This window comes from Octopus sinensis, linkage group LG19 (genome assembly GCF_006345805.1).
Source record: "Octopus sinensis linkage group LG19, ASM634580v1, whole genome shotgun sequence".
Classification (NCBI taxonomy): Eukaryota; Metazoa; Mollusca; class Cephalopoda; order Octopoda; family Octopodidae; genus Octopus; species Octopus sinensis.
In genome coordinates this window covers 52,662,234-52,689,733 of record NC_043015.1, presented here as the reverse complement: position 1 = coordinate 52,689,733, position 27,500 = coordinate 52,662,234, and the positions used below count along the sequence as shown (strand labels likewise).

The following is a 27,500-nucleotide window of genomic DNA, read 5'->3' as shown; positions in this document are numbered from 1 at the left end:
GATAGTTATGACTTCTAATTCTATTATCAGCCTACTTTAGCTAGATAGACCTTGGGCTAAATTTTATCTAGATAGACCTTGGGCTAAACATCACACACAACTTGTTGTGTATATGTGTGTGCGGGAACTCATGCTTAGTGAGTTTTTCATTTTGTTTCTCTGTCCATTTAAAAAAAATCTAGTATGGGTTAAATGAATATATTATTACATGTATGTGTGTGTGTGTGTATATCACTATGTCTGTACATATCTATATATCTATGCATGCATGTATATATGTGTGTACGTATGCATGCGTGTGTATATGAATGTAAATTGCATCGCATAATCTTCACCATGTAGGCAGTGAAGTGGGTGAACCATTAGTATACTGGACGAAATGCTTGGTGGCATTTCTCCTGACTCTCTATGTTCTGAGTTCGAATTCTGCCCAGGTCAACTTTGCCTTTCATTCTTCTGGAATGAAGTAAATAAACCCCACTCAAGTCTGAGCTCAATGTAAATGACTTGCCCCTCTCCTCAAAACTGCTCACTTTATGCCGAAAGATTATTATTAGGATATTATTCTCCAGCCTGATGTCCATCCTGTCGCTAATCTTCGCTTGTTTTGAAGGTGCCAAAACCAGATTTGCTGATGGGGAAAATAACTTCATCACTTGCAGCTCAGGGAGTTTCACAGAAGCCCAAATGTAAACATGAGCACACACACACAAACAAATATGAATGCAAGCATACTGAAACACACACACACACACACATAGTATATGCACACGTGTACACACAAACACATACACACTCATGCACATTTCTTGTTAGTATGCACCACATCACCTGTGAACGTTGACCCTGACATTGCGTTTACCAACTCTGAGACTGCATAGCCCTGTGGCTTGAGTAACTTCACAGACAAATGTCATCCAAACCTGACCAAGCTTGAACATCTCCAGGGGATTATATATGAAAAAAGAAAAGCACAGTGACAGGTTTATCTGTGGATTTTAGCTGTGTTTGTTTGATTGCCCAGCTGATGGCCAATAAATATCCATATAGTGACTCGCTTGAGATATTAATTACCTGTAGGAACACCGTGTTTCGTTGCACGCTTTATAAGTCAATACTGTGTCTTTTCATGTTAACCCAGCTATATCCAGCCAAAATATTTTGCCTCTTTTATGTTCAACCTGGCCATATCCAACATCTTACACCTACTCTACAATGTCATGGTAAAAATAAACAATCAGATTATTGAAATCTTGAAGCCAAAAGATAATACATGATTAATTCAAAACAATATGAAAATATAAGCATTACATTTGATGGAATAATCTGAATGCTACAGGGTTTAATCACATTTCAAGTTTATTTCTACAGATTTTCTATAGAAATGTCATAATCTAATCAGTGCTGTCTATAATTTCTGTAGAGATGATCTTAAGATAATGTGCTTGAGATAGGATTGGCATAGAAGATGTTAAAGATCATGCATAGAAGTTGATTGTCTGTGCCATCCAGTGATCTCTGTTGGGTCACTGTAAGAGACCACATGCACACGCATGAATACACATGCCCCTAAACATATAGTTGTCTGCATATATATATATATATATATATATATATATAAATTAGAGAAAAACCCCCACTATTATGCAGTTATACTCCCTAATATTATATATAGATATGTCTTGTTATTCTGATGTTGCACAATAGTTGTGAACAAACTATCGTCATCGTTTGTTCGTCCTTCAATGTCGTTGAATAACCAATCTCAACCTGTTGCGATTCACAGTACAGTTTGTACTAACCATCCTTTCAACCCCTGAATTCAAAACTTGGCCTGCCAAACCTCCATCTCGGTGATTTTCCCAAGTTACCATCTCACCCGATAAGGTTACTCATTTGCGGTTGAGCGGAAGGGAGCAACATAAAATAAAGTGTTTTGCTCAAGGACACAATGCATGGCTGGCCTGGGAATTGAAACTACGATCTTGCAATCGGGAGTGCAACTGTGTAACCACTCGATCACATGCCTTCATCATCATCATGCAAGTAATGTTATCCATTTCCAATCTTCTGCGACAAAACACGTTTGGTCATGAAATATTAACTTGTTTGGAAACGGGCAAGGTTTGGTGACTGGAAAGGCATCCAGATGTAAAGAAAAAAAACGAAACAAAGCAAAAAAAAAAGACAAATCTGCCTCTGTGAATTCCATGTGACCCATGCCAGCATAAGAAAGCAGACGTTAAAATAGTGATGATGATGATGTGTTTGCTCTTGTTGCTCATGTTTTGTCTAACATGATGAATAATAATAATGTTCATATATGCGTGTATATGCACATGAAATGCATTTTTGTCAACAATAGTGTGAAAAGCGACATTCCCTCCTCTTGTAGCATGATGATCCATGTAGGCGTTGATGCAATTCATAATGTACATAGTGTTTGTGTTGGGAAGGGGGGACGGGTGGTGTGCTAAAAGTGATGGCATTTTACATTTAAAAGGATTTTTTTTTGTCTTGTGTGCGTGTGCGTGCACTCGCATGTGAGTGTATTCTGTGTTCTATTGTTTTCAAGACTTCCTATTGCAGAGTTAACTGGTATGAACAGGATGTGTGTCAGTGTGCATGTATGTGTGTGTGTGTGCATATCTGTGCATGTGTGTGTATTCTTTGTTCATTTTCACATACATTCATATTTATGCTTGTGTGTTGCACATACCTACCAAAATTATATATATATATATATATATATATATATAAACATGTATATTGGTACATAAATACATTATATATACACACACATGCACATGTATTTATAGAACCTACATAAATACACACGTACATTGACACCCACCCACACATAAAGCAGTCATCATACAAGCAGCACATGAAAGAGGTTGAAACATTAAAAAAAATAACTAATGTAGGTGTAGAGTTTATACATGTGTGTGTGTGTCTGGTATTTGTACAATGTATGAGATTGTTTCCAAATGACATCTCCTTTTTATTAGTTGTTTTGAATGGCTTACTCCTCTGTTGACTCAACACAAGGCCAACCCTTCATTCTGTAGGCCTATGGCCAAAAAAAAAAAAAAAAAATTGCCCCAGCCATCACCATCCAGTTTTCTCCCCAGATACAGTGTATCTACAGTTGCTGCCAAATCCTGGGGTGTGGATAACTCGTCTGAGCTCCCTGGAGACTTTTTTTTATCAATTATGCCAATTGGATTTCCCATACTTCCTGATATCAATGACACCAAGAAAGTGTGTGTGTGTGAGAAAGAGAGAGAGAAAGAAGAAATGGTACCTTCACTATTTGTTTGACTGGTTCCCAATTTATTGAATCTGAAGGAATGGAATGTAAAAACTGATTCAAGACTTGCGCAGAATTTAGAAGACATTTGCCCACACTACCCTGTAGTAGGACTGAACCTATATCCATGTGATTGTGAAGCAAGCTTCTTAACCACACAACCGTACCAGGAGTGTAGCAATCCTTTTACCCTCTTACTGGTTTCAAGCATTGGACCATGCTGAAGCACTCCCTTGAAGGGAATACTCAACTATAATGATCCCTGCTTAGTCTTTTACTGGCTATCACAGTTAGTTAAGCACTTCTCAAACTAAAAATTTTGTTTCAGTATAATTAATATGATATTGTTGTACTGGGGTCAATGTAGTTGACTAGCTCCCTCCCTCAAAGTTTTAGGCCTTGTGCCCATAGTAGAAAAGATTGTTATTATTATTTTCATTGTTGTTATTTGGATTGGGAGAATTTGTTGAGCACTGGACAAATTGCTTTCTAGTATTTGTTCTGGCTTTTTATAAGCTGGATTGAAATCTTACCGATTTCATCCTTTTAGGGGTCATTGATATAAAATATCTATAGAGTGTACTCTGATCAGTTTAATCAATTAAAACACTTTACCCAGAATTTCAGGCCTTCTTGTGTTAACAATGAAAGCAATGGTGTGTTAGAAAAGAAATAGTGAGTTGTTATGCTTAGCAAGTACCTTCAGACCCGAGTGGGTTTGTGGTCATTGAGAGTTCCAACAAGGGTTGACTTATGGTCATTGAGAGTTAGGTATGTTGGCTGTAGATACATAATGCAGCAGTAAACCTTGTTTAATATATTTGGACTGCCATACTTTCAGTTGGTTAAAGAAAAAACAACATGACCAATTACATAGTCTGCAGTCTCGAACCATTTATGGTACTTACTAACAAAAAAAAAAAAGGGAAGAAATGAATACAAAATGAAGAAAAAAAAAGATATATATATATACAGTGAAGAAAACTGCTTTTGTGAAAGCAGTGTTTTGTTTTGATTGGATTTGTCATACAGAAGGAAATCTATGTGTTGCCAAATAAAAATTATTGTTCTGCTGCTTTGTGTTCTTAAATATTTCTTTCATCGTATTGACAAAAATTGGTCATGTCGTTCTGGCAAGAATCCCAGCTACATTGATTGTTCGGCAAATGTCCACATCTCACAGTGAGCTTTAATAATTTGAGCTTGACTAAAATGCTTTGTTCTTCCCCCTCCCCCCCACTCTTTTGCTACAAGCTATTGTCTTTTAAGGCCTGATGAAAGTAAATCAATTTAGGCCCATTGTACCCTCCTGTTAATTCTACTTGGTCAGAAACTCTGCCAGGGAATTTTGGTGCTGGCATGGCCACATGTTTTAGAAATTTCTCCTGCTTTCATATGATTTCAGGTTCAGTTCCTTGTGCAAACATTGTTACCCTGGCTTTGCTTGACAAAAGCCTTCTGGGTGATTTTCTTTTGGCATCGTAGTTTGTGTGTGTGTGTGTGTGCATGTATGTTCATAAAAATATACATGAATATATCTTGTCTTTGTAAACAAAAACTGTATTTAACCCTTTCGTTACCATATTCATTTTGAGATGCTCTATATTTCTTTCAATTAATTGTAAATATAACAAAGAATTTAGTAAAATACCTTACTTATCATTCAGCTACTGTTAGGATCATAAATTAAGACTAAGGTTTAGTGGTATATTTTAATGAAAAACTTATGAAAACAAGACATTTGTACTACAGAGCCAGAGCCGGTTTTGGCCGGGTTAGTATCAAGAGGGTTAAGTATATGAAGATTACACTGACCTTAGTTATTAAACTGTGGCTCACAATTAGAAGGATGGGTGTTTGATTCCAAGACCAGGGTCACGTTTTGTGCTTGAGCAAGGTACTTGTTGCTTCTGCCAACTGCAAAGTAACAATTGCCCTTGAAATCTACAGCTGACTGAATGATGGTGTGTGTGTGTGTGTGTGTATGTTTGTATGTATGTATGTATGTATGTATGTAATGAGTATGTGTTTGTAAATGTAATGTGTGTGTGTTTGCAAATATATATATATATATATATATATATATATATATATATATATATATACAGACACACACATACATACATACACACACACATTTGTTTCGGTCTTTGCACTGTGACCATGCTGGCGCATTGTCTTGAAGGGTTTAGTCAATCAATTTGACCCCAGTATTTCCTTTTTTTTTTGGTCACTTGCCCAACCGCTAAGTTATAGGGACATAAACAAGCCAACAGTGGTTGTCATGTCATAGTGGTGGTGGTGGGAGACAAACACAAAACGCACAAACATATATACATATTTATATACAAGAGGCTTCTTTCAGTTTCCATGTACCAAATCCACCCCACCATTCCCCAGGCTAGAGTAGAAGACACCCAAGGTACCACCGTGTGGTACTGAACCCACAACCATGTGGCTGCAATGCAAACCTCTTATCACACAGCCTCGCCAGCGATTCTCTTCCTTCCTCAGAAGTCTTCAACTCTTACACTTTTAAATGAGAAACAGGAAGGATAATGTCAAGAGACAGGTAGCTTCTTTGCAATTCCTGAATCTCTTTAGATCTAAGCCAGCTATAAACTAATCAGATTCTATTTGCTGTAGATCCTAAATGGTTCCTTTTTCCCTCATTACTCCTCCCCTTCCTGTCCCACTTCTTTCTCCATACCCTCAGACCTCCCCTCTCTCCTTCCCTACCCAGCAAATGCTACCAGCATAGCAGGAAGCTGCTTAGCTCAACAATTTATCTCCTCTTCAAATCACACCTTTCATTTTCTCCTTCTGCTCAAGGATTAAAGGCAGCTTACTGTCGGCACCTGTGGTGTGGTGTCATGCTTAAAAATCTTTATACTTGCACTTAACTTTGTTGCAAGTTCAATCCCACCTTGTGGTGCCTTATCTGTTTTTACCATACCTATGTCTTTTTTTTTTATGCAGGCATTGGTAATTGAATTAACCATATTTGATGGCTTATAAGCAGGGCTGTGGAGTCGAAACAAGAAACTTTGATGCACCTCTGACTCTGACTCCTCTTTATGTAATCAAATGATTGTGGTCTGCATACCCCATAAAGCATATGCATACGCTTGTACTTTGAGTAGGCCTATATGTTATAACTGGTTCATATTAAAGAATAAAGACATTGTGAGTTGGAATCAGAGTTGGTATAGTTTTACCGACTCCAAGTAGCTTGCTTACCAACCACATGGTAACGGGGTTCAGTCCCACTGTGTGGCACCTTCAGCAAGTGTCTTCTACTATAGCCTCGGACTGACCAAAGCCTTGTGAGTGGATTTGGTAGACGGAAACTGAAAGAAGCCTGTCGTATATATATATATATATATATATAAATATATGTGTGTGTGTGTGTGTGTGTATATATGTTTGTATGTCTGTGTTTGTCCCCCCAACATCGCTTGCAGCTGATGCTGGTGTGTTTACATCCCTGTCACCTAGCGGTTCGGCAAAAGAGACCGGTAAAATAAGTACTATGTTTACAAAGAATAAGTCCTCGACTAAAGGCGGTGCTCCAGCATGGCTGCAGTCAAATGACGAAACAAATAGAAGAGTAAAAGACTCCAAGAAGTTATAAAAATATTTAGTGAGTTGAAGGCTGCTGTCTCTTCTTTAATGTCCATGTCCCATGCTGGCATGGGTAGGACAGTGGCCATTTGGTTGTCAATAAATCTACTGTCATTTGAGAATTCCTTCTCTCACTGCCTTTGTCTGACACCACCATCAACGCCACCACTACTAACAAAAAGTGGTTAATTTAGCATGTGCTGGATGGTGGCAGTGGTGGTGCTTAGTAATGTTGCTGGAGTAGTAACTATTGTTATTGTTGGTGGTGGTGGTGGTGGTGGTGGATGTGGTGTCTAATGTAAATGTAGGTGGTGGTGGGTAGATGAGTGAATGGCTGGGTGTTATGAGGAATTTGGTGTCATCAACATTGAAAGGAAATGAAACAGGAGCTGTTTTGTGAGGGATGGGCAAGGATGGTGGTGGTGAGGGCTTGGTGGCAGAGAGGTTTCTGAAATTATTGGCTGGGCTATTGTTTTTGTTCCACTCACACACACAAAGCATGTATACAGATCTATATGTATTGATAGGTAGAGAGATGTATGTCTTGTTTCAAGATGGATGAATATACAACAGTGTGTGTGTGCATACAGATATTTAGATGTATGTGTACATGTGTGTATACAAATGGATATACAGATGTTTCTGATGGTGTGTGTGCGCGTATACATATGTGTGCATATACATGTATGTGTGTATGTATGTATATGTATGTATATAAGTATGTGTGCATGTGTGTGTATATATGTATATTTGTGCATGTGTGTATATGTTTGTGTGTGTGTGTGTATATGCATGTGTGCATGTGTTTATAAATATATGCATACACACACACATATTGACATTTTTCTTTCCTTTTTTTTCCTTGATGACATTCAGTTAAAAATACAGCTGAGAATGGCAGTCCTAGTTAATTAATTTTCCTTCACACACTCTTTCTCTCTATTTTTGTTTATTTCCCCCCCTCTGCACTCCCTCCACCACCCACATATAAATAACCCAAAACAAAACACCAATAACCCCCCCCCCCCAAAAAAAAATTAAAAGGAAAAAAAAAGAGACAAACTATAAAACTGCAGGCCACACCTATTTCAGCACATTTAACAGATAGCTTACATGATTATAATCTATTTTGTTGTTCCATTCAGTCTCTCTATTCTCTCCCCCCCTCTCTCTCTCTCTCTCTCTCTCAATGAGCTCAGATCTCGTTTGACATTACTTATGACTGACTAATTAAGTTTTAAGTTGTGATTAGTTTGTATCTGCTTGTTTTTTTTAAATATATATTTTGTGTGTTTCATATGGATTATTATTATTAGTAGTAGTAGTGGTTTTCTTAATATTATTAGTAATAATTCCGAGGTCAGCTTACCCTTTCGTCGTCCCGGTATTGGTATCAGGATAAATCAAATACAATGAAATAAAATTCCCCTTTAAATGCCTCAGTCTTTGTAATTAATATAATCTGCTCTTGTCTGTCTCAAAGATTATATACAAGGCAGTGAGACAGGAGCAAAAATTGAGCCCTTTTCATACCAAAGCTATCCTTGAAACAGACGGTGATTCTCTGATACAAGCTTCTTGTTTTAAACTGATATAAATTAAAACCTTCCACATTAATTCAGATTAATTTATATTCCAAGAACCAGGAGTAGCTGTGTGGTAAGTAGCTTGCTTACCAACTACATGGTTTTGGGTTCAGTCCCACTGCGTGGCACCTTGGGCAAGTGTCTTCTACTATAGCTTCGGGTGGACGAAAGCCTTGTGAGTGGATTTGGTAGACGGAAACTGAAAGAAGCCCTTTGTATATATGTATATATATATATGTGTGTGTCTGTGTTTGTACCCCCAACATCACTTGACAACCGATGCTGGTGTGTTTACATCCCCATAACTTAGCGGTTCGGCAAAAAAGACCGATAGAATAAGTACTAGGCTTACAAAGAATAAGTCCTGGGGTCGATTTGCTCGACTAAAGGCGGTGCTCCAGCATGGCCGCAGTCAAATGACTGAAACAAGTAAAAGAGTAAAACTAACTCCATTTTCCTTCGTTTTTAAGCTGTAACCGTTTGGTATTTTCATTTTTGACATTTGTAAAATTATGAATCTTTGTTAATTTTTTCTTAATCGATGCTAATAATAAATAGATTTACTCAAAATATTCTATTTTATTTTATTTTCCAGGTTCAACCATAATTTGTTCAGGAAAAAACACTGCTGGATGCCATAAATTGGTGTGAAATTGGATATTTTCAAATATTTTTACCATTTTTTGTAAAAAAAAAAAACCCAAAAACCCCACAAATTTCTCCTTTCCACAAAAAGCAACAAAAACAAAAGCCAATGCCAAACATCATTCAAAGTGAATAAGAAAAAGAAACAGTGTTATTTTTTTTTTTTTTACTAAACGAAAATAATTTTTAATTAAATATTTAAAAGTAAATATTAAAAAAGAAAAAAAAAACAACACGAAACGAAATTAATATATATATATATATACATATATATATTTATATATATATATACATATGTATATATATATATACATATATATATATGTATATATATATATTTTAGAAAATATATTATATAATATACCTGCCCTCCCCTCTACCAAAACGTCACCCCTCACCCCCAATGTGCAGTTGCTGTGAGATTTTTATATATATATATATATGAAGAAAAATATCTCCCCTCCCCCAAACAGACTCTTTAATCCATTGTTGGCAGCCGTTTTATTATCACAGCCCATACATGCATATACATAAACACATACACCCAAGCATACACATGCACACATCCTCCTCCGTGTCAACAACACACCCCCTATTTCTCTGCTGATCTTATACTTCTCTGAAAGCACAATCAAAAAAAAAAAGAAAGGAAAAATTCAAAGAATATTCCATTTGCTGGAAATCTCGGATCGTAATTCCATTTACAGTCGACTTTAACATATTTTCTTTGTGTCTGTGTGTCCATCGTTTTATTCTTTGTATTATATTTTTATTTGAAAAATTTTTAAACCGACAGTCCAAATATTTTTTTTTAAAACCTACCACATTCTTCCTGTCTGTCTCTTTCTATCTCTTTTTTGTCCGTTTACCGTTCTTTCATCCGAATATACGACAAACCCCCTTTTTCCCCTTGCGCGCACACCCTGAAGTCTTTCAAAACTTCTTTCTGTGAAGAAGATTACCCATTTGTTATGGCCATGGTTAACCCTATGCTTAATCTTGCTAACGTCAAAGACTCGCGATGGCTGACACTGGAAGTTTGCCGCGAGTTCCAAAGAAACAAATGTACACGCTCTGAAACAGAATGCAAATTTGCTCATCCGCCCTCTCACGTAGAAGTACAAAATGGACGCGTGACAGCTTGCTTTGATTCGATAAAAGTAAGTCCTGCTATTTCATTATTTCATTTCTGTAACCTTCCTTTTCTTTGATTATGTTTTTCTTGTGTACCATTTTTACATGTTAAATGAAATGTTGGTTTAAAAAAATGCACCTCCTGAAAAAGGTATATACATTCAAATTCACATACACACACACACACAAAACCCTTCGAAAAAAAACAAAAGAAAACACCCAGAAACTGCAGAGATTATGGTATATTTAACCCATATGATATCAACCTGACTAACACCAACCCCTGTTTCTATAAGACAAACTTGCTGCTGTAATTCTAGCATTCAGAGACCCTTGTCAGACATAATGCTTGTTTTAAATTAATCCTGCATTGGCTTGCAGCTTTGATACTTCATTGATGTGATTATTGATTTTGAAATGACATTGTAGGGTAAGTGTGAGAGGCCAAATCTGGTCAGTTTAAACATAAAACAGGTAGAATATTTGGGACAGATATGAGCTAAATTAAAACCTTTTATGAAAATTTTCTGTTTCAAACATCATCTTAATAATATCCAAGTTGTTTTACAAAATCCAAATTTAATTAAAACACTTGTGTTGTGTTTCTATGGAAACACAGTAATGAAAGGGCTAAACAAGTACCAGTCACATATTGGGGTTGATTACATCAGCTGTACTTTATTCTCAGTGAAGGCACATGGCTCAGTAGTTAGAGCAACAGGCTCACAATCATGATGTAGTGAGTTTGATTCCCAGCCCAGGCTGTGTGTTGTGTTTCTTAGACACTTTATTTCATGTTGTTCGAGTTCATTCAACTGTAGAAATGAGTTGCGACATCACTGGTGTCAAACCATATCATCCCCTCTGCCTTTCCCTTGGACAACATCGGTGGCATGGAGAGAGGAGGCTGGTATGTATGGGTGACTACTGGCCTTCCATAAACAACCTTGCCTGGACTTGTTCCTTGGAGAGGAACTTTCTAAGTGGAATCCGATGGCCCTTCATGACCGAAGGGGCTCTTTACCCTTTGTTTAATTCTCACAAAATGCATGGGCCTTGTGGCTTAGTTTGGAATCATTATTTCTTGGAGAGCAGTGGATCACAGAATTGTTATGTAACCAAGGTTCACTTAGACATTCATCCTTTTTTACTTACCTTTATGAAATGTCTAACAGCCCATTTTGTATACATTTATGGGACCAAACTCTGTCTTCCAGGTTGGATGATAGAGTTTAATGGTAGTGTAACTTGAGTGGGTATTTAGCTGCTATTTTTACAGCTCGAATGATATCTTATATACTCCACTCAGTTTCAATGTGTGTAGTTATAGAAAGCTGTGCTTAACATTTCAAACCTACCCCGCCATTCAAATGTTAAATAAGAACACAAGACTCACTGTAAATCCTTTAAATAAATTAATAATTCAGGACTGTCTGGGTTCCAAATTACATAGAGCGAGAGATGTTTATTCAAGGTTTTTACTTCCATGTTAGATTTGGTTGATGTTCAGGATATTCTTATTCTTTTATTCTAATTCTGCATTCTATTCTGATTCTGTATTATATTCTGTATTCTATTATTCTGATCTTCTATTATCCATGTTCTTATTCTTTGTTTACAATCGTATTCTAATATTCTATGTACATATTGTATTCTTGTTCAGTATTCTTATACTATATTGTAGTCCTATTCTATTATTCCCATTCCAATTCTATTACTCTTATCTTCTCATTCTCCCTCTCTGGTAACCTCTCTCTCAGATTGTTTCACCTCTCTTCTCACTCTCTGTTTTCTTCATCTCTCAAGCTCAATCATTTTTTTTTTTTTTTTCATTAATTTTTGAGATTCTGGAATGTTTTTACTGTCTGGTCTCTGCTATTTGTAGCATTAATTTCTTCATCATGTCTGTAATTATTTTTTTTTTTCTCCTTGTACTTGATATCATATTTGTAAATATTTTCTTTACCCCCCACCATCAGCATCACTATCTCACTATCACCACCACCACCACCACCATTTATTTCCCTGTGGTACCATTGCTCCTCTTCCTATCACCCCCACATTTTCTGGTTGGCTACTTTGTTTAACCCTACAGCATTCAGATTGCTCTGTCAATTATAATGCTTTATTTCTTCACGTTAGTAATAAAAATTGCTGCATGAGGGGAACGTGCTGTAACAGCATGTCACTGCACCCACCATTTGTTGGTGTTTCCCTCCCACTCCTGGTGCATGATGCCCTTGCACCAATCAGGCGACAGCCCTCCAACTCATGGGTCGTTTTGGGTAGTCAATGCTGGTTAAGGTTTTACGAGGTCGGAGTGCAAATCCTAGCTCAATCTCATTCAGTCACCTTTTCCGATACACAAGAAATATTAGGTGTGTTCATTGAAATGCCAGTCTCCACACAATGCCAGAGCAAAACAATATGAAAACCCATGATCTGATGCTCAAGAATGCAACACATAACCATTGGGCTGTATCTCTTCACATTGTTTTGAATTAATCCTGCTTCATCTCAAAGCTTCAGGATTTCAATGGTGTGTTAGTCTATTTTTAGAATGACATTGTAGAGTAGGTGCGACAGGCTGGATCTGGCAGGTTTTAACATAAAGCTGGTTGAATTTTGGGGCGAAATATGATTGGTTTAAATGTAAACAAGTTAAATATATTTTTTGTTTGTTTTATTTTGGCAGTGATAGTAATGAGGTTGTGTTGTTGGTTTGTTGAAGAATGACTAGGAGGTATATGGAAGCTGAGTCTCTTGAGAATATTCTGGAATAAATTTTACTGAGCACATGTTGACTTTGTTGTGATGGGAACTGATTTCTTCTTGTTTGTTAAAAAAGCAGAGTCTGTAAGGATCAGAGAGTTCATTGGCCTGTTTTTCAGCCAATTGGTTTCATGCAGGGCCATCTTAAGGCATGAATACACTGGTCAGTTGCTTCAGGAGCCTCACGGGGCTAGGGCCACACTTCTGATCTACTTATATCATAGCTTGCTGTCAATAAAATATACTATAAGGCTCAATGCATTGATTTTTCCGAGGAGGTGGTGGCCATAAAACTGCTAAGGCAGCCCCGCTTTTAGGTTGAGTCCCTCTACATGGCACCTTGGGCAGGTGGCTTCTGCTATAGTGCTGGACCAATGAAAGCCTCGCAAGTGCACTTGGTTGATAGAACCTGTCGTGACTTAGTGTGTACATATCATTGTATGTATTCCTATCTATCCCTGTGTGTATGAGTATGTACATACACACACATCTACATGTGTGTTTCTAGACCCCTGGTTTGCCAGCTCCTATCAAACCATTCAGCTTGTGCCTGTATGGAAAATGGAGGACATCAAATGATGATGATGATGATGATGAAGGTGTGTGTGTGTGTGTGTGTGTGTGTATGTATCTGTTCTTTTACTTGTTTCAATCATTTGACTGCAGCCATGCTGGAGCACTGCCCTGAGTCGAATAAATCGGCCCCAGGACTTATTCTTTGTAAGCCTAGTACTTATTCTATTGATCTTGTTTACTGAACCACTAAGTTGCGGGGATGTAAACACACCAACATAGATTTTCAAGCAAAGGTGGTGGGAAAGACACAGACACACAAATACACACACACACACACACCACACACACACACACACACACATATATATATACAATGGGCTTCTTTCAGCTTCCTACTACCAAATCCACTCACAAGGCTTTGATCAGCTCAAGGCTATAGTAGGTGCCACACATTGGGACTGAACCCTGAACCATGTGGTTGGGAAGCAAGGTACTTACCACACAGCCATCCCCGCACCTATATATATATATGTATGTACATGCAAACACACACACACATGTATACACACACATAGATATGATTTGTCTGTTTTCTCTTTCTTACATCTGAATTGTACAATCCACCCCCCACCCCCACGACTATGGTGGTGTCGGTGGATTTGGTTTTGATGCTGGGTTGATGGTAGTGGTCTTGGTTGGGATGGGGTGGGGGGTGTTGTTGTTGGTATTAGTTAGCATTAGTAGTGGTGGTGGTGATGATGATGGTGAGGGTTATTGACTGTTTTGTATTCCACAGTAATGTGTGTGTGTGTGTGTGTATGCGTGCGTGTGTTTTCCAAGTGGCACTCTGCCGAGTAATTCACTTGGAAAATTTCCTGCTATTCTACAGTGTTCACCGTAGCAGGGAGGAATGGTGGTGGTGGTGGCTGCAGTTTGTGTTGGACTGTGTGGAGCAGGGGTTGTGGTGGGGGTGGAATCAGACACAGCAAGAACAATTACGAAGATGATGATGATGATGATGATAACAATAATGAAAAACACTATAACCAACACAAACAAGTATAAAAACAAGTTGATAATAATAATATTGATGGTGGTGGTCGTGGTGGTGGGTGGTGCTGGTGCAATTACATTGACAATGGCACTGCTGCAACAATAACAACAACAATTATATTAATAGCAATGATGATGATGATGATGGTGATGATTTCTTTTCACAGATAATGATTATTGGGCTTTATACATACTCCTTTCTCTCTCTCTCTCTCTCTCTCTCTTCCTTTATCTCAACTTTTCTTCCCCATCTCCCTCTTGTTTTCATATTTCTCTGAATCTGTCTCTCTCCCTCTCTCTACTACTTCTACCCTCCTCTCTCTCTCTCATAATGACTGTTTCTTCTTTTGAATATGCATCTGTCTCTTCCTCATCCTCTCTCTTGTTGACACTTTTCTCTTTCCACTCTTTGCTTTCTTTCTATCTGTGTCACCCTCTCTCTTCCACTAATACTCTCTCCCTATATCTACCACGAATATTCTCTCTCTATCTCTTCCACTTACACCTTCTCTGATGCCCTATCTTCAGTTCCTGCCTATCAAATCCACTTCGAAAGCTTTGGTCAGCTCAGGAGCCATAGTAGGAGACATGTGCCCAAGGTGCCACACAGTGGAATTGAACCAAAAACCACGCACCCAGAAGTTACTAAATCTAATTGCTATTTATACTCCATATTATCAATCCCTCCTGGCTGGGTTTCTTGCATTATTTCATCATTTAAGGACTTCCTGCCCCACCAAAACCTAAAACATTTGTTACGGGATTGTATGTTCTTGGTTGCTTGATTCAAAATTCTATGACTGAAGATTTTGTTCCACAGTTGAGGTCATTTAAAGCACCAAACCTTGAATTTGTTTCTTGACTGTTAATGATGTTAACAGTGACTTTGATATTGTTCCTTAGTTGGTTGAGACTGTTTAAAAGCATAACGCTCAAAGCTGGTTTCATTATATGAATGATGCCTAAGGCAGCCTGTTGGTAAATGTTGTTGGCGTATCGGACAAAATTCTTAGTGGTATTTCTTTCAACTCCTTATGTTCTGAACTCAAATACTACCAAGGTCAACTTTGCCTTTGATCCTTTTGAGGTCAATAAATTTAAGGACTAGTTTAATACTTGGGTCAGTGTAACTGACTTAACTCCCTGTGCCAAAATTTGAAGCTATTATTATTAGTACCTTTTGAGAATTAGGCCTGACGGAACCAAAATGGCTGAGTTCCTCTCGAGTGTTGGGTCTCATGGAGGCAAACTGACTGAGTTCCTTTCAAGTATTGGGCTTCACAGAGGTGAGGTGACTGAGTTCCTTTCGAGTGTTGGGCCTCATTGAGGCAAAGTGGCTGATCTCCTTTCCAGTGTTGGGCCCCACAGTGGCAATGACCAAGACCTCTGGTATTATGTTGTGCTTGAGAAAAGACCCATCAAGCTGAGCAAAATCGCAGTCCTGGCAGACAACGTTGTCACGTGAATGGCACTCATGCCAGTGGCACATGAAAGCACCTATTACACTCTTTGAGTGGTTGGCGTTAGGAAGGGCATCCAGCCATAGGGAACCATGCTAAATCAGACTGGATCTTGGTGCAGCTTTCCAACTTGCCAGCTCCAGTCAAACTGTCCAACCCATGCCAGCATGGACAATGGACGTTAAATCATGATGATGATAATGATGATGATGATGATTATCAGCTGTAAGGTGCAAACTGGCAGAAGTGTTAGGACGCTGGACAAAATGCTAAGTGGCATTCTGTGTTCAAGTTTCACTGAGGTCGACTTTGCCATTCGTCTTTTCAGGGTCGATAGAATAAGGACCAGTCCAGCATTGGGGTCAGTGTTGAAGTTTCCCAGTACTTCTTTAAAATTTCGTGCCACAGTTGAGGTTGTTGTCTGCGTAACATTCGAACACATGCCATGACAAGCAGAATCCCATTGTAACCGAGCAGGGATGTGCTGTTCTGTGTTAAGTAAAGCCATCATATCTTTGCTAGTCTGTATATAAACAGACTTTTAGAATGCGGGTAGTGGTTGTGGTATGATGGTGATGGGCGTGGGATTGTGGTGGTGGTAATGATGATGATGATGATGGTTGCAAGATGCCTTAGTGTCAGTTGTACAATGAGGCACAGGACTTAGTTATGTTATTACCAAACACATAAAAAAAAACGCATGTAAGATGCAGGATGTATGAAGATGTAAATGAAAGGAGAGAGAAAAGACGAGAGGGTGAAAGCCTTGTTAGTGTCGAGATTTTAGTTTCTTGGGCTACACTCACACATATATACAAACACACACAAACACATATATATATACACACACAAACACATAGACTTATATATATATATATATATATATATACACACACACACACAAAGACATATATATATATATACACACACACAGACATGTATATATATATACACACACACACACAGACATATATATATATATATACACACACACACACACACACAGACATATATATATATATATACACACACACACACACAGACATATATATATATACACACACACACAGACATATATATATATATACACACACACACAAAGACATATATATATATATATATATATATATATAATACACACACACACACACTTACAAACACAAACACACACACACACAAATACATGCATGCATTCACATATACAAGCACACACACGCACACGTACATTCTTGTGGCACTTTGTAATTATATCTGTATCTCTTACCTATTCTGAGGAGCAAAGAAAAAAGACCCGAAATAAATACAGAAATGAGTAAATGAAGGGCAAAAAAAGAGAAAGAAAACAAGACGTAAACCAAACTAAAAACACACAATAAAAAACCTGAACCAGAAATCTAATTTTTGTGTGTTTTGGGGGTGATTCTAATTGCGAGATTTTCTTTCTCCAAGATCGTTTTACATTACCCAGAAGTAAAGTCAGTCAGTTTTCACTAGAGAAAAACTTTCTGAATCATAACCTTAAAAACAGAAAAACAAAAACAAATGAAGGAAAGTTATTCTGTACATGTTACAAGGAGGGACTTTCTACATGGTTGTTGTTCAGCTAGCTAGAAATGGCAGCTAAACCTGCCTCAAATTATAACCCTGCCTGTTATTATGTTATGCTAAGGATACAAGTGACTGTGGGATGTATGTTTTAGTCTTTTAATGCTTATAATTCAATGAGTACGCAATTCTACTAATTCCAAATACACACAATTAGACCCATATACATGCATACTCTTTACTGTTTTACTTGTTTCAGTCACTTGACTGCGGCCATGCTGGAGCACTGCCTTTAGTCGAGCAAAGCAACCTCAGGACTTATTCTTTGTAAGCCTAGTACTTATTCTATTGGTCTCTTTTACCGAATCACTAAGTTACGGGAATGTATACACACCAGCATTGGTTGTCAAGCGATGTTGGTGGGACAAAAACAGATACACAAACATATACACACACATACATACATATATACAACGGGCTTCTTTCAGTTTCCATCTAGTAAATTCACTCACAAGGCTTTGTCAGCCTGAGGCTATAGTAGAAGACACTTGCCCAAGGTATCACACAGTGGGACTGAACCCAGAACCATGTGGTTGGTAAGCAAGCTTCTTATCACACAGCCACTCCTGCGCCATATCTTTAATTCATAATTGACAAATGATCATGATGTCTGGGACTATAAAAAATCTGCTAAACATTAAGATTTATGAGGATGAATAAAGCAAGATTCTTTCCTTAACTGTTCTACTAAGCAAGTGGTCAGTCAAAATTTATTCTAAATTAAAAAGAGAAAGAGAACAAGCATATATATATATATATATATATATATATATATATATACATCCAGGAATTGAACCCAAGACCTTCTGATTGTAAACCAAACACCCTAAGCTCTAGACAACACATATGTACACACATAGATAATTGTATATACCATTTATTTTCTACTGGTTTCAGTCATTAGACTGCGGCCTTGCTGGGGCACTGACTTGAAGAATCTGTTAGTCAAATGAATTGACCCCAATACTTCCTTTTTTTAAACCTGGTACTTAGTGGTTCAGCAAAAGAGACCAGTAGGCTAAGTTTCAGGGATGTAAACAAACCAACTCCAGTTGTCAAGCAGTGGTTGGTGGGGTGGATACAAACACAGACGAAAACACACACATACATATATGGTGGGCTTCTTTCTGTTTCCGTCTACTTAATCCACTCACAAGGCTTTAATCAACTTTTGGTTATTGTAGAAGACACTTGCCCAAGGTGCCATGCAGCAGGACTGAACCTGGAACCATGTGGTTGGGAAGCAACCATGCCTATATCTATATACATCTAGAGCTTTCTCATTCTGAGTGCATGTATACTCAGCCACTTAATCTGTAATTCAGTAAAAGGTAGATTGGATGGCCTGAAATTAGCGAAGAAGTTATTTACTGTATCACTTGATATTGGATATAAAATGCTAATGGGTTTTTAGTTTGTTGTTTTTTTTGCTTTTTTTTTTGCAACCACATTCAGTGTTGTTAAGATACTTCATAGAAAATGCTGCTGACCTTGTGTTTAATTAAATTGATTAAGTAATTATTGATTTCATGCTCAATTAATATCTGTTGACCTTACAAAGCCAAAGATATATATACATACATATATATATATATATATAGATATATATACATATATAGATATATATACATACATATATATATATATATATATATTATATATATATATATATATATATATATATATATTCTTTTATTTGTTTTAGTCATTTTGACTGTGGCCATGCCAGAGCACCACCTTTAGTCAAGCAAACTGACCCCAGGACTTATTCTTTGTAAGCCTAGTACTTATTCTATTGGTGTCTTTTACCAAACTACTAAGTTATTAAGATGTAAACATACCAACATCGATTGTCAAGCAATGGTTGTGGGATGAACACACACACACACACACACACGCGCGCACACACACACACACACACAACACACACACACACACACACACACACACACACACAGAGATAGATATACACAACGGGCTTTTTTGTTTCCATCTACCAAATCCATTCACAAGGCTCTGATCGGCCTGAGACTATAGTAGAAGACACTTGCCCACGATGCCACACAGTGGGACTGGACCCCTGAAATGATAAGAAGTAAAGTGGACCTCGGGAGAATTTGAACTCAGAATATGAAGACAAGATGAAATGCCAGTTGAGCATTTTGCCTGACATGCAAACAATTCTGCTATGTTGCTGCCCAACGCCAGCATTGGTATAACTCTAATAAATTCTTTTCCTTTCTAATGAATTTCATAAATGTATCTAAATAACAGTAGCGTGTATTTTAAAAGGAATTTGGTAACAATAGATTTCAAGTTTGTACTGGGTGCATTTATTGTCCCATCGGCCCTAATGAAGTCATCAAGAAACCCGCAAGACAAAAACCCCTCAACTGAGAGGTGGAGTATTAACCCTTTCGTTACTGTATTTATTTTGAGATGCTCTGTATTTCTTTCAATTAATTTTAAATATAACAAAGAATTTAGTAAAGGAACTTAGTTTTCATTAAACTAGTGTTGGGAATGTAAGTTGTGACTAAGGTTTGGTGGAAGATTTTATTTAATTCAATACTTATGAAAGTAAGCCATTTGTACTACAGAGCCAGAGGCGGTTTTGGCCGGGTTGGTATCAAAAGGGTTAATGACTTTTGGGGACACAGCATTTCGTTATGCGACCTTAATGTGCTACAAAGTACATTAAAAGATTTATTTCATAAGTCAATCCCATGTACTACTCTGTTAGCAGTGCTCTTAAATCACATGGTAAGGTCATGTCTACTGATTTTCCGTAGAAATTACAGCCAGTGCTGGTTTTATCACAGTGTTTCACATCTGAGACGCCGTCTCATACATGAAACATTGTGACAAAATCAGCATAAGCTATAATTTGTATGGAAAATCTGTAGAGATAATAGAAGTGGAGTGGTATTGAGCAGATGTGGTTTTTATGCCAGGCATCCTGAAGTTATAATATGGTCTAGGAACAGGAACAAGCCTCATGCTGTAGAGATACATGACTACTCCATACATCTCTTTTGTGTGTGTGTTTCATGGAGGGAGAAGGGTCAACACTATCATCCAGGTAATGACAATTCCACTGCATTTGTGGTGACACACTTGGATGAGAGCATTCTAAGACCTGTGGTGGTTGTCATAAATCACTTGGGTGGAATCACTGTGGATATTTGGACCGTCTTGTGATATTACAGAACTGGTTTGAGTTTGGACAGGGGTCAAACTGGACAGTGGTTCCATAAAGAAATATCTGTGTTAACAAAAACAAGAATGGCGATTTCAGTATGTTTCTTTGTTTTTGATGTTGCTGTGGTTTGGCCTCAGGTTAGTCTTGAGTAGACCCACAATTAATGGCGTTCCAATCACGACCATCCTGCATTGTGTTTGTTTCGCTAATGGTGTAACATCAACTATATCGTAATGTACACTTCCTGTTCTTTTTTTTTTCTCTTTAAAGCTTTTAGATTAGGCTGCTATTTCTAGTTAATTGTGTCAGCACAGAAAAGCTCCTCTCATTGACTGGAAGGATGGGATGGATGTGGGTGTGTGGGTGTGTGTGTGTTGTCGGGCGAAATGCGTAGCTGTATTTCGTCTGTCTTAACGTTCTGAGTTCAAATTCCGCCGGGGTCGACTTTGCCTTTCATCCTTTCAGGGTCGATTAAATTAGTACCAGTTACGCACTGGGGTCGATAAAATCGACTTAATCCATCTGTCTGTCCTTGTTTGTCTCCTCTGTGTTTAGCCCCTTGTGAGTAGTAAAGAAATAGGTATGTGTATGTGTGAAAATTTGGTGTGTAACGAGGTTGGAAGGAGCATATTTTGAGTAAAATAAATGACTTAAATGTGTATATGTGTATGAAAGAATGTGTGTGTGTGTGTGTGTGTGTGTGTATGGTGTATGTATTTGTGTACATGTTGAATGAGTATGTTTCTGTGTGTGTGTAAAGAAATAGAATCCATGTACATGAATGATTACATCTGTGAATATGTATATATATATAAATGTGTGTGTGTGTTCTGTGATTGCAGAGAGGAATGATTTTGAGACGTGTGTGGAGGGTTGAAGCATGAGAGGGTAAGAGGTGTACATGAATGGTTACAGCTGTGTGTGTGTGTGTGTGTTTGTGCCTCAATTGACGATTAAGAAGAATGTGTGTCAGGTGTGAAGGGTAGAGAAAAAGCGAGAGAAAGAGGAGGAAAAAGAGACAGAGAGAGTCTGTGTGTATGTTGAACTGTGTGAAGGGAGATTTCTTTCCGCTACCCAAATTTAGCAATGTTTAGAGCGAAATTTGCTATTAGATAGCTCCAGCTTAGCTTTCCTTTCATCCATTTAGCTCTGTCCGACTTGGAAAGGGAAAAAAAAAACCCCTAGGAAATATGTGTTTGTTAATGCTGTTGTTGTTGTTGTGATCATTACAGCAGCGATGGTGGTGGTGGTGGTGGAGGTTTGTTATTGCAACCCAAGACAGTTCTTAGTGTTGGCACTTTGGTAAATTGATGCTGCTGTTAAGATAAGGTCCAGGACGATTTACTTCCCAGCATACCAACCAATCCCCAAACCGTCCTCTCTCTCTCTCTCTCACATGTTCTCTAGCTTTCACCCTTTCTAATTTCTTCACACACATTCACACATAAATTCATTTCTACATACAGACGCATATGATCAACTTCTCACACGTGTACATACATGTGCACTCACACACTCACACACTGTACTTGATACCATGCCTCCCTCATCCATTGCAGGTGACTGTAAGTAGTCTTTCAGCTTGCTAGAAATATCAGTCAAAGTCTCTAGGATCATCTTTTACCATCTTCAATAAGGAAGTCCATATTAGATAATGTAATCTTGGATGCAGTATTTATGTCTGCTTAAAAGACAAAATGTTCACACTGGGAACTCTTAAGAAGAAAAGAATTACGGGTCAACCATTGTCGTTCCAGACATGTCATATGACAGGGTGATCATCGTGACCCTTATTCATAGCTCCACTCACCCCCAGCACCTTATACACACACATGTACACATACAAACATTAATGGAAAAGTGCAGCCATGTTTCCATATAGCAACATACTTTATCTAACAAACATATTGGCATGTGCAACACACACATTATACATAATTCTTTTCTACTCTTTGCACAAAGCCGGGAATTTTAGGGGAGAGGGCCAGTTGATTAGATCGACCCCAGTACGCAACTGGTACTTAATCTATCAACTCTGAAAGGATGAAGGCTAAGTCGACCTAGGCGAAATTTGAACTCAGAACATAAAGACAGACGAAATACTGCTATGCATTTCACCTGGTGTGCTAACGTTTCTGCCAGCTTGCTGCCTTACACATTATACATAATGTGTATGACATATATATATATATATATATATATACTCACACATGCACACATACCTCTCCATACACACATCACATTATAGAAACATGTAATTATCTGTTTTCCATGCTGGCATGAGTTGGACAGTCTGACAGGTTCTGCTCAGTTGAAGGGCACCAATGTATGCTTCGGTATGGTGTCTCTGGTGACTGGAGCCCTTCCTAATGCCAACTGCTTTACAATAATTTCTGGGTGCTTATTTTCATGGTACAGGCACTGGTAAGCTCTTGAGGTACCTTACATGAAAAAGAAATACCCTCTCCACTCAGTGGAGTATGTTTGAGCCCAAGGGAGATGACTTTGTGGCAGATGTTGGATGAGTAGTGAGAGAGGGAGGAGATACGAATACAAGTATACATAGACATGTTCTCACAAACACAAAATGTACACACACCAAGAAAAACAATTACAGCCTGTCACACACACACACATATACAACTCCTCTCAAATATTTAGACAACCACACACACACACACACACACACACATGGCAGAGGGACAAGCTCAGCAAATGAATAGGTAGTTTCATACAACCTATGTTTCAAAGGATTTACCAAACAGATATCACGTAACTCTAAGATGCTACATAGATGTTCAGTGTTCCTTCTTCTTAGGTACTTACCTACTTGTTCATTGTCGTAAAAGAGGAACATTGTGTAGTACGTTAAAGTTGCATAATACTTGTTCTGTACATCCTTTGAAACATATGTATTACATAACTACCTACTCCATTCCCTTCACTGACTGACTTACCCTATATATATAGTGTATTATATCATATGATATAATGTCATATAGCACTCCATCATTATTACTGTCATTCTTACCTCTGCTTTTCTATGGTTAGATGGCCTATACACACGCATGCATGCAGTGGAAGTTGGTTGCTGTAATCATTTTGGAACAGAGCTTTGTAGATAACAATAAACAGCTGTAGCAATTAAAAAGACCAAATAGCAACATATTGAACATGTTTGGGCACCCACAAATTTTGATAACAATAACCGTTTGATAACATAATCTTTAATTGTAGGTGGCATGTGTGTGTATGTATGTATGTATGTATATATCTGTGTGTGTGTGTGTGTGTACATATATATATATATATATGTATGTATATATATATATGTGTATGTATATATATATATATATATATATGAAGTAACTTTGCATGCCTATGGGTGTGTGTGTACCTGTAAATCTTATGCCTGTACCTGTTTGTGTGTTTACACATGTGTGTATATCCCTGTGTGTGTGTGTGTGTTTTTGCTTGAGTGTATGTATATCCATGTGTGTGTGTGTGTGTACATAGGCATATATGTCATGAGATTTGTGCCGTCACTCCTGTACACAACAATTAATTACAAGCACGCATGCTCACACACACAACACTCCCGCCATTCAACCCCTACCTCCCCCCCACCACGTTCTGTCCCTCCCCTACTCCCTACCATCCCGGGTTCTCTCTCTAACTCCAAGAAAGCAGCATTCTTCATGCTTCCCAGCCTGGAATGGGCTCCCACCAAACACACCACACACACACACACACACAAACACACATACACACACACACATCTCATCACTGCCTACCCCTCCAGCAGTTTTGCTACTTCCTTACACAATCTCCTCTGTCTACTACCCCCTCCTCCTCCTCCTCCTCCTATCTTTGCTCAACACAAGCCACATTTTGTAAGAAAACTCTAATCATGTGTCCCAAAGGTCTGTCAAGTTTTCCACTGTAAATCATACTTAAATGCTGCCTTACTTGTGGAACACCTTTGCATTTCTTTCTGTTTCTTTGTACGCTTGTGAGTGTATGTGTGTGTGTGTATGTGTAATTAAGAGCTTGTGTGTAAACTGCCCGTGTGTGTGTGAATGTGTATGGCTGACTATAATTGCTTTTTGTTGGCGTTTGTAAATGTGTGAAAGGAAGTTTGCGTGTGTGTGTGTGTACATGTTTATGTATGCAATGGTCTGTCATATGTATTACATATATATATATAAATATGTGTGCGTAATGTATGTATATGTGTATGTGTATAATGTACGTGTGTGTGTGTTTGTGTAATTGTATCTTACACAAACAGGAGACAATTACATACACAGATGCACACCCGTAATTGCGTTGTGTGTGTGTGTGTGTGTGTAGTGTGACTGACAGACTGTAAAGTTTGCTAAGAAAAACCTGCCAGCGACAAGCCCCACACTCCAGCCTCCCTCGCCTCTTACCTCCTGCCGCCACCCCCATCGCTTTTTTCTCTTAACTTCCCACCGCAACATCAGCCAAGTTCATCATGTAACATACACCTTCATACACACACACACACACACACAGCTACAGATACACAAAGCTGTATGCACACACACACACACATACACACAGGTATACATAACATAGGTATATACTTACACATTAATAGGTATACGTACATATACGCACACATCAACACTGACACACACACACACCACACTAACACTCACTGAACTATGCAGAAGGATACACATAGAATTATATGTATGCCAGGACATACATACACACACAATTATAGAGGTACACATATATACACATTCAGAATTATACATATACAAGCATATACATACATACACATACACACAAACTGAGAATTAGACATATGCAATCACATACATAATGACATACATGTGCTCTCACACACACACACAGTGAAGTATGTAGAGGGTTACATATGTACGCATAAATACACTCAGAATTATACATATACAAGCATTGTGCTAGACACATACACACGTACATACATTCACATACATACACACATACAGAAAGATAAGTGATGAGGCTGCCTCAACAACAAAAATGCCTCTTTTATCTTCTCCATCATTACAAAAGAGAGCTCAGTGCTGTCTGCGAGTAGAAGGAAGAGGAAGGGCAGGTTGGGGGGGGGGTGGAAGACTGAGATAGAGAGGGTGTAGGGAGGAAAGGAGGGGAGAGGCAGTGATAGGTAGAGAAGAAAACATTGAGGTCATTGTCTTTTGCCTTCTATATCTCCTCTTCCTCCTCCTCCTCCCAGCACCTTTACCACCATCGCCCCACCGCCTTCATCAATGTATACATTTTTGTTTCTTCCTATATGTTCTTCCTCTTCCTCTTTCCTTCCTTTACTTCTTCACCCCCAACACATTTTGTGCACACACACACACACACACACACACACTCGAATATACCTTGTGCCTGTTTCCAGTCATTGAAACCGTGGCCATTCTGGGGCATTGCCTTGAAAGCTTTAGTCAAACAAATTGGCCACAGTCCTTTTTTTTGTTTGTTTTTTTTTAAAGCGTAGTTGGTACTTAATGTATTGGTTTCTCTTGCTGAACTACTAGGGACATAAACAAACCAACAATAGTTGTCAAGTGGTGGTGGAAAGAAAGACACACTCGCACTCACACACGTAGAAATACGGTGGGCTTCCACACAGTTTTCCTCTACCAGTTTCACCTGGAAATGTACTGGTCAGCCCGACATTGTAGTGGAAGATACTTGCTCAAGGTACCATGGATCGAGATTGAACAAGAAAGCTACTTGGTTGCAAAGTGAGCCTCTTAACCAACACAGCTAAGCCTGCTTATATATATCTTTATATATAAAATTGAAGTTGTGTGTGTGAGACTCTGTCTACTCCGATTTAGATTCCTAACTACTCCCACATTTTGCGGTGCAGTTTAACCAAAAGCGGGTATCTTATAATCGTCATTCATATCGAGCCCTTCTGGGTATTAGCACGCATCTACGATGAGTCTACGATTTAAAAAAAAATTTTCCATCATTTTTTCGCATTTTTAATGATTTTTGCTCGGGTTATAAAAGGGAAGTAACTCTCTAAAAATGCATATATAGTCATTTCCCTTACAAACCCAAGCAACGCCAGGCGATACTGCTACTATATATATATATATATATATATATATATGAGTAAAGGTAAGATGAAAAGATCAAGTTGTAGGAAAATAGTAAGCTTCAAGCAGTCTATATGTAAGCCTGGATTTTATTTATTACATTCCCTAATTTTTGATATATATATAGCATCATCACCATTTAATGTCCATTGTCCTCGCTGGCATGGTTTGGACGGTTTGACTGTAGCTGGCACACTGGAAGGCTGCACCAGACACCAGTCTGATTTGGCATGGTTTCTACAGTCGGATGCCCTTCCTAACACCAACCATTCTGACAGTGTAACAGTTGCTTTTACGTGCCACCAGTACGGGTGCCATTTATGTGACACCTGTATCTGCCACAGCTGCAATTTTGCTCAGCTTGATAGGTTTTCTTCCTAAGCACAACATAATGCCAAAAGTATAAACAGAACCTGAAGATGCATTGCACATTTTAGAAATATACTTTTCCAAGTA

At 38.2% G+C, this 27,500-nt stretch overlaps 1 protein-coding gene across 16 annotated transcripts in view; it reads left to right on the top strand.

Annotated features, from left to right (window-relative positions):
• Positions 1-27,500, top strand: part of LOC115222086 (muscleblind-like protein 1) — a 357,773-nt gene that overhangs the window by 163,232 nt on the left and 167,041 nt on the right. For all 16 annotated transcript variants that reach the window (XM_036511148.1, XM_036511149.1, XM_036511150.1 and 13 more), the window contains one exon: positions 9,119-10,328. In XM_036511148.1, coding sequence (XP_036367041.1) covers positions 10,140-10,328 — 189 coding nt within the window. In that variant the 5' untranslated portion in view covers positions 9,119-10,139. The remainder of the gene's footprint in view (positions 1-9,118; positions 10,329-27,500) is intronic.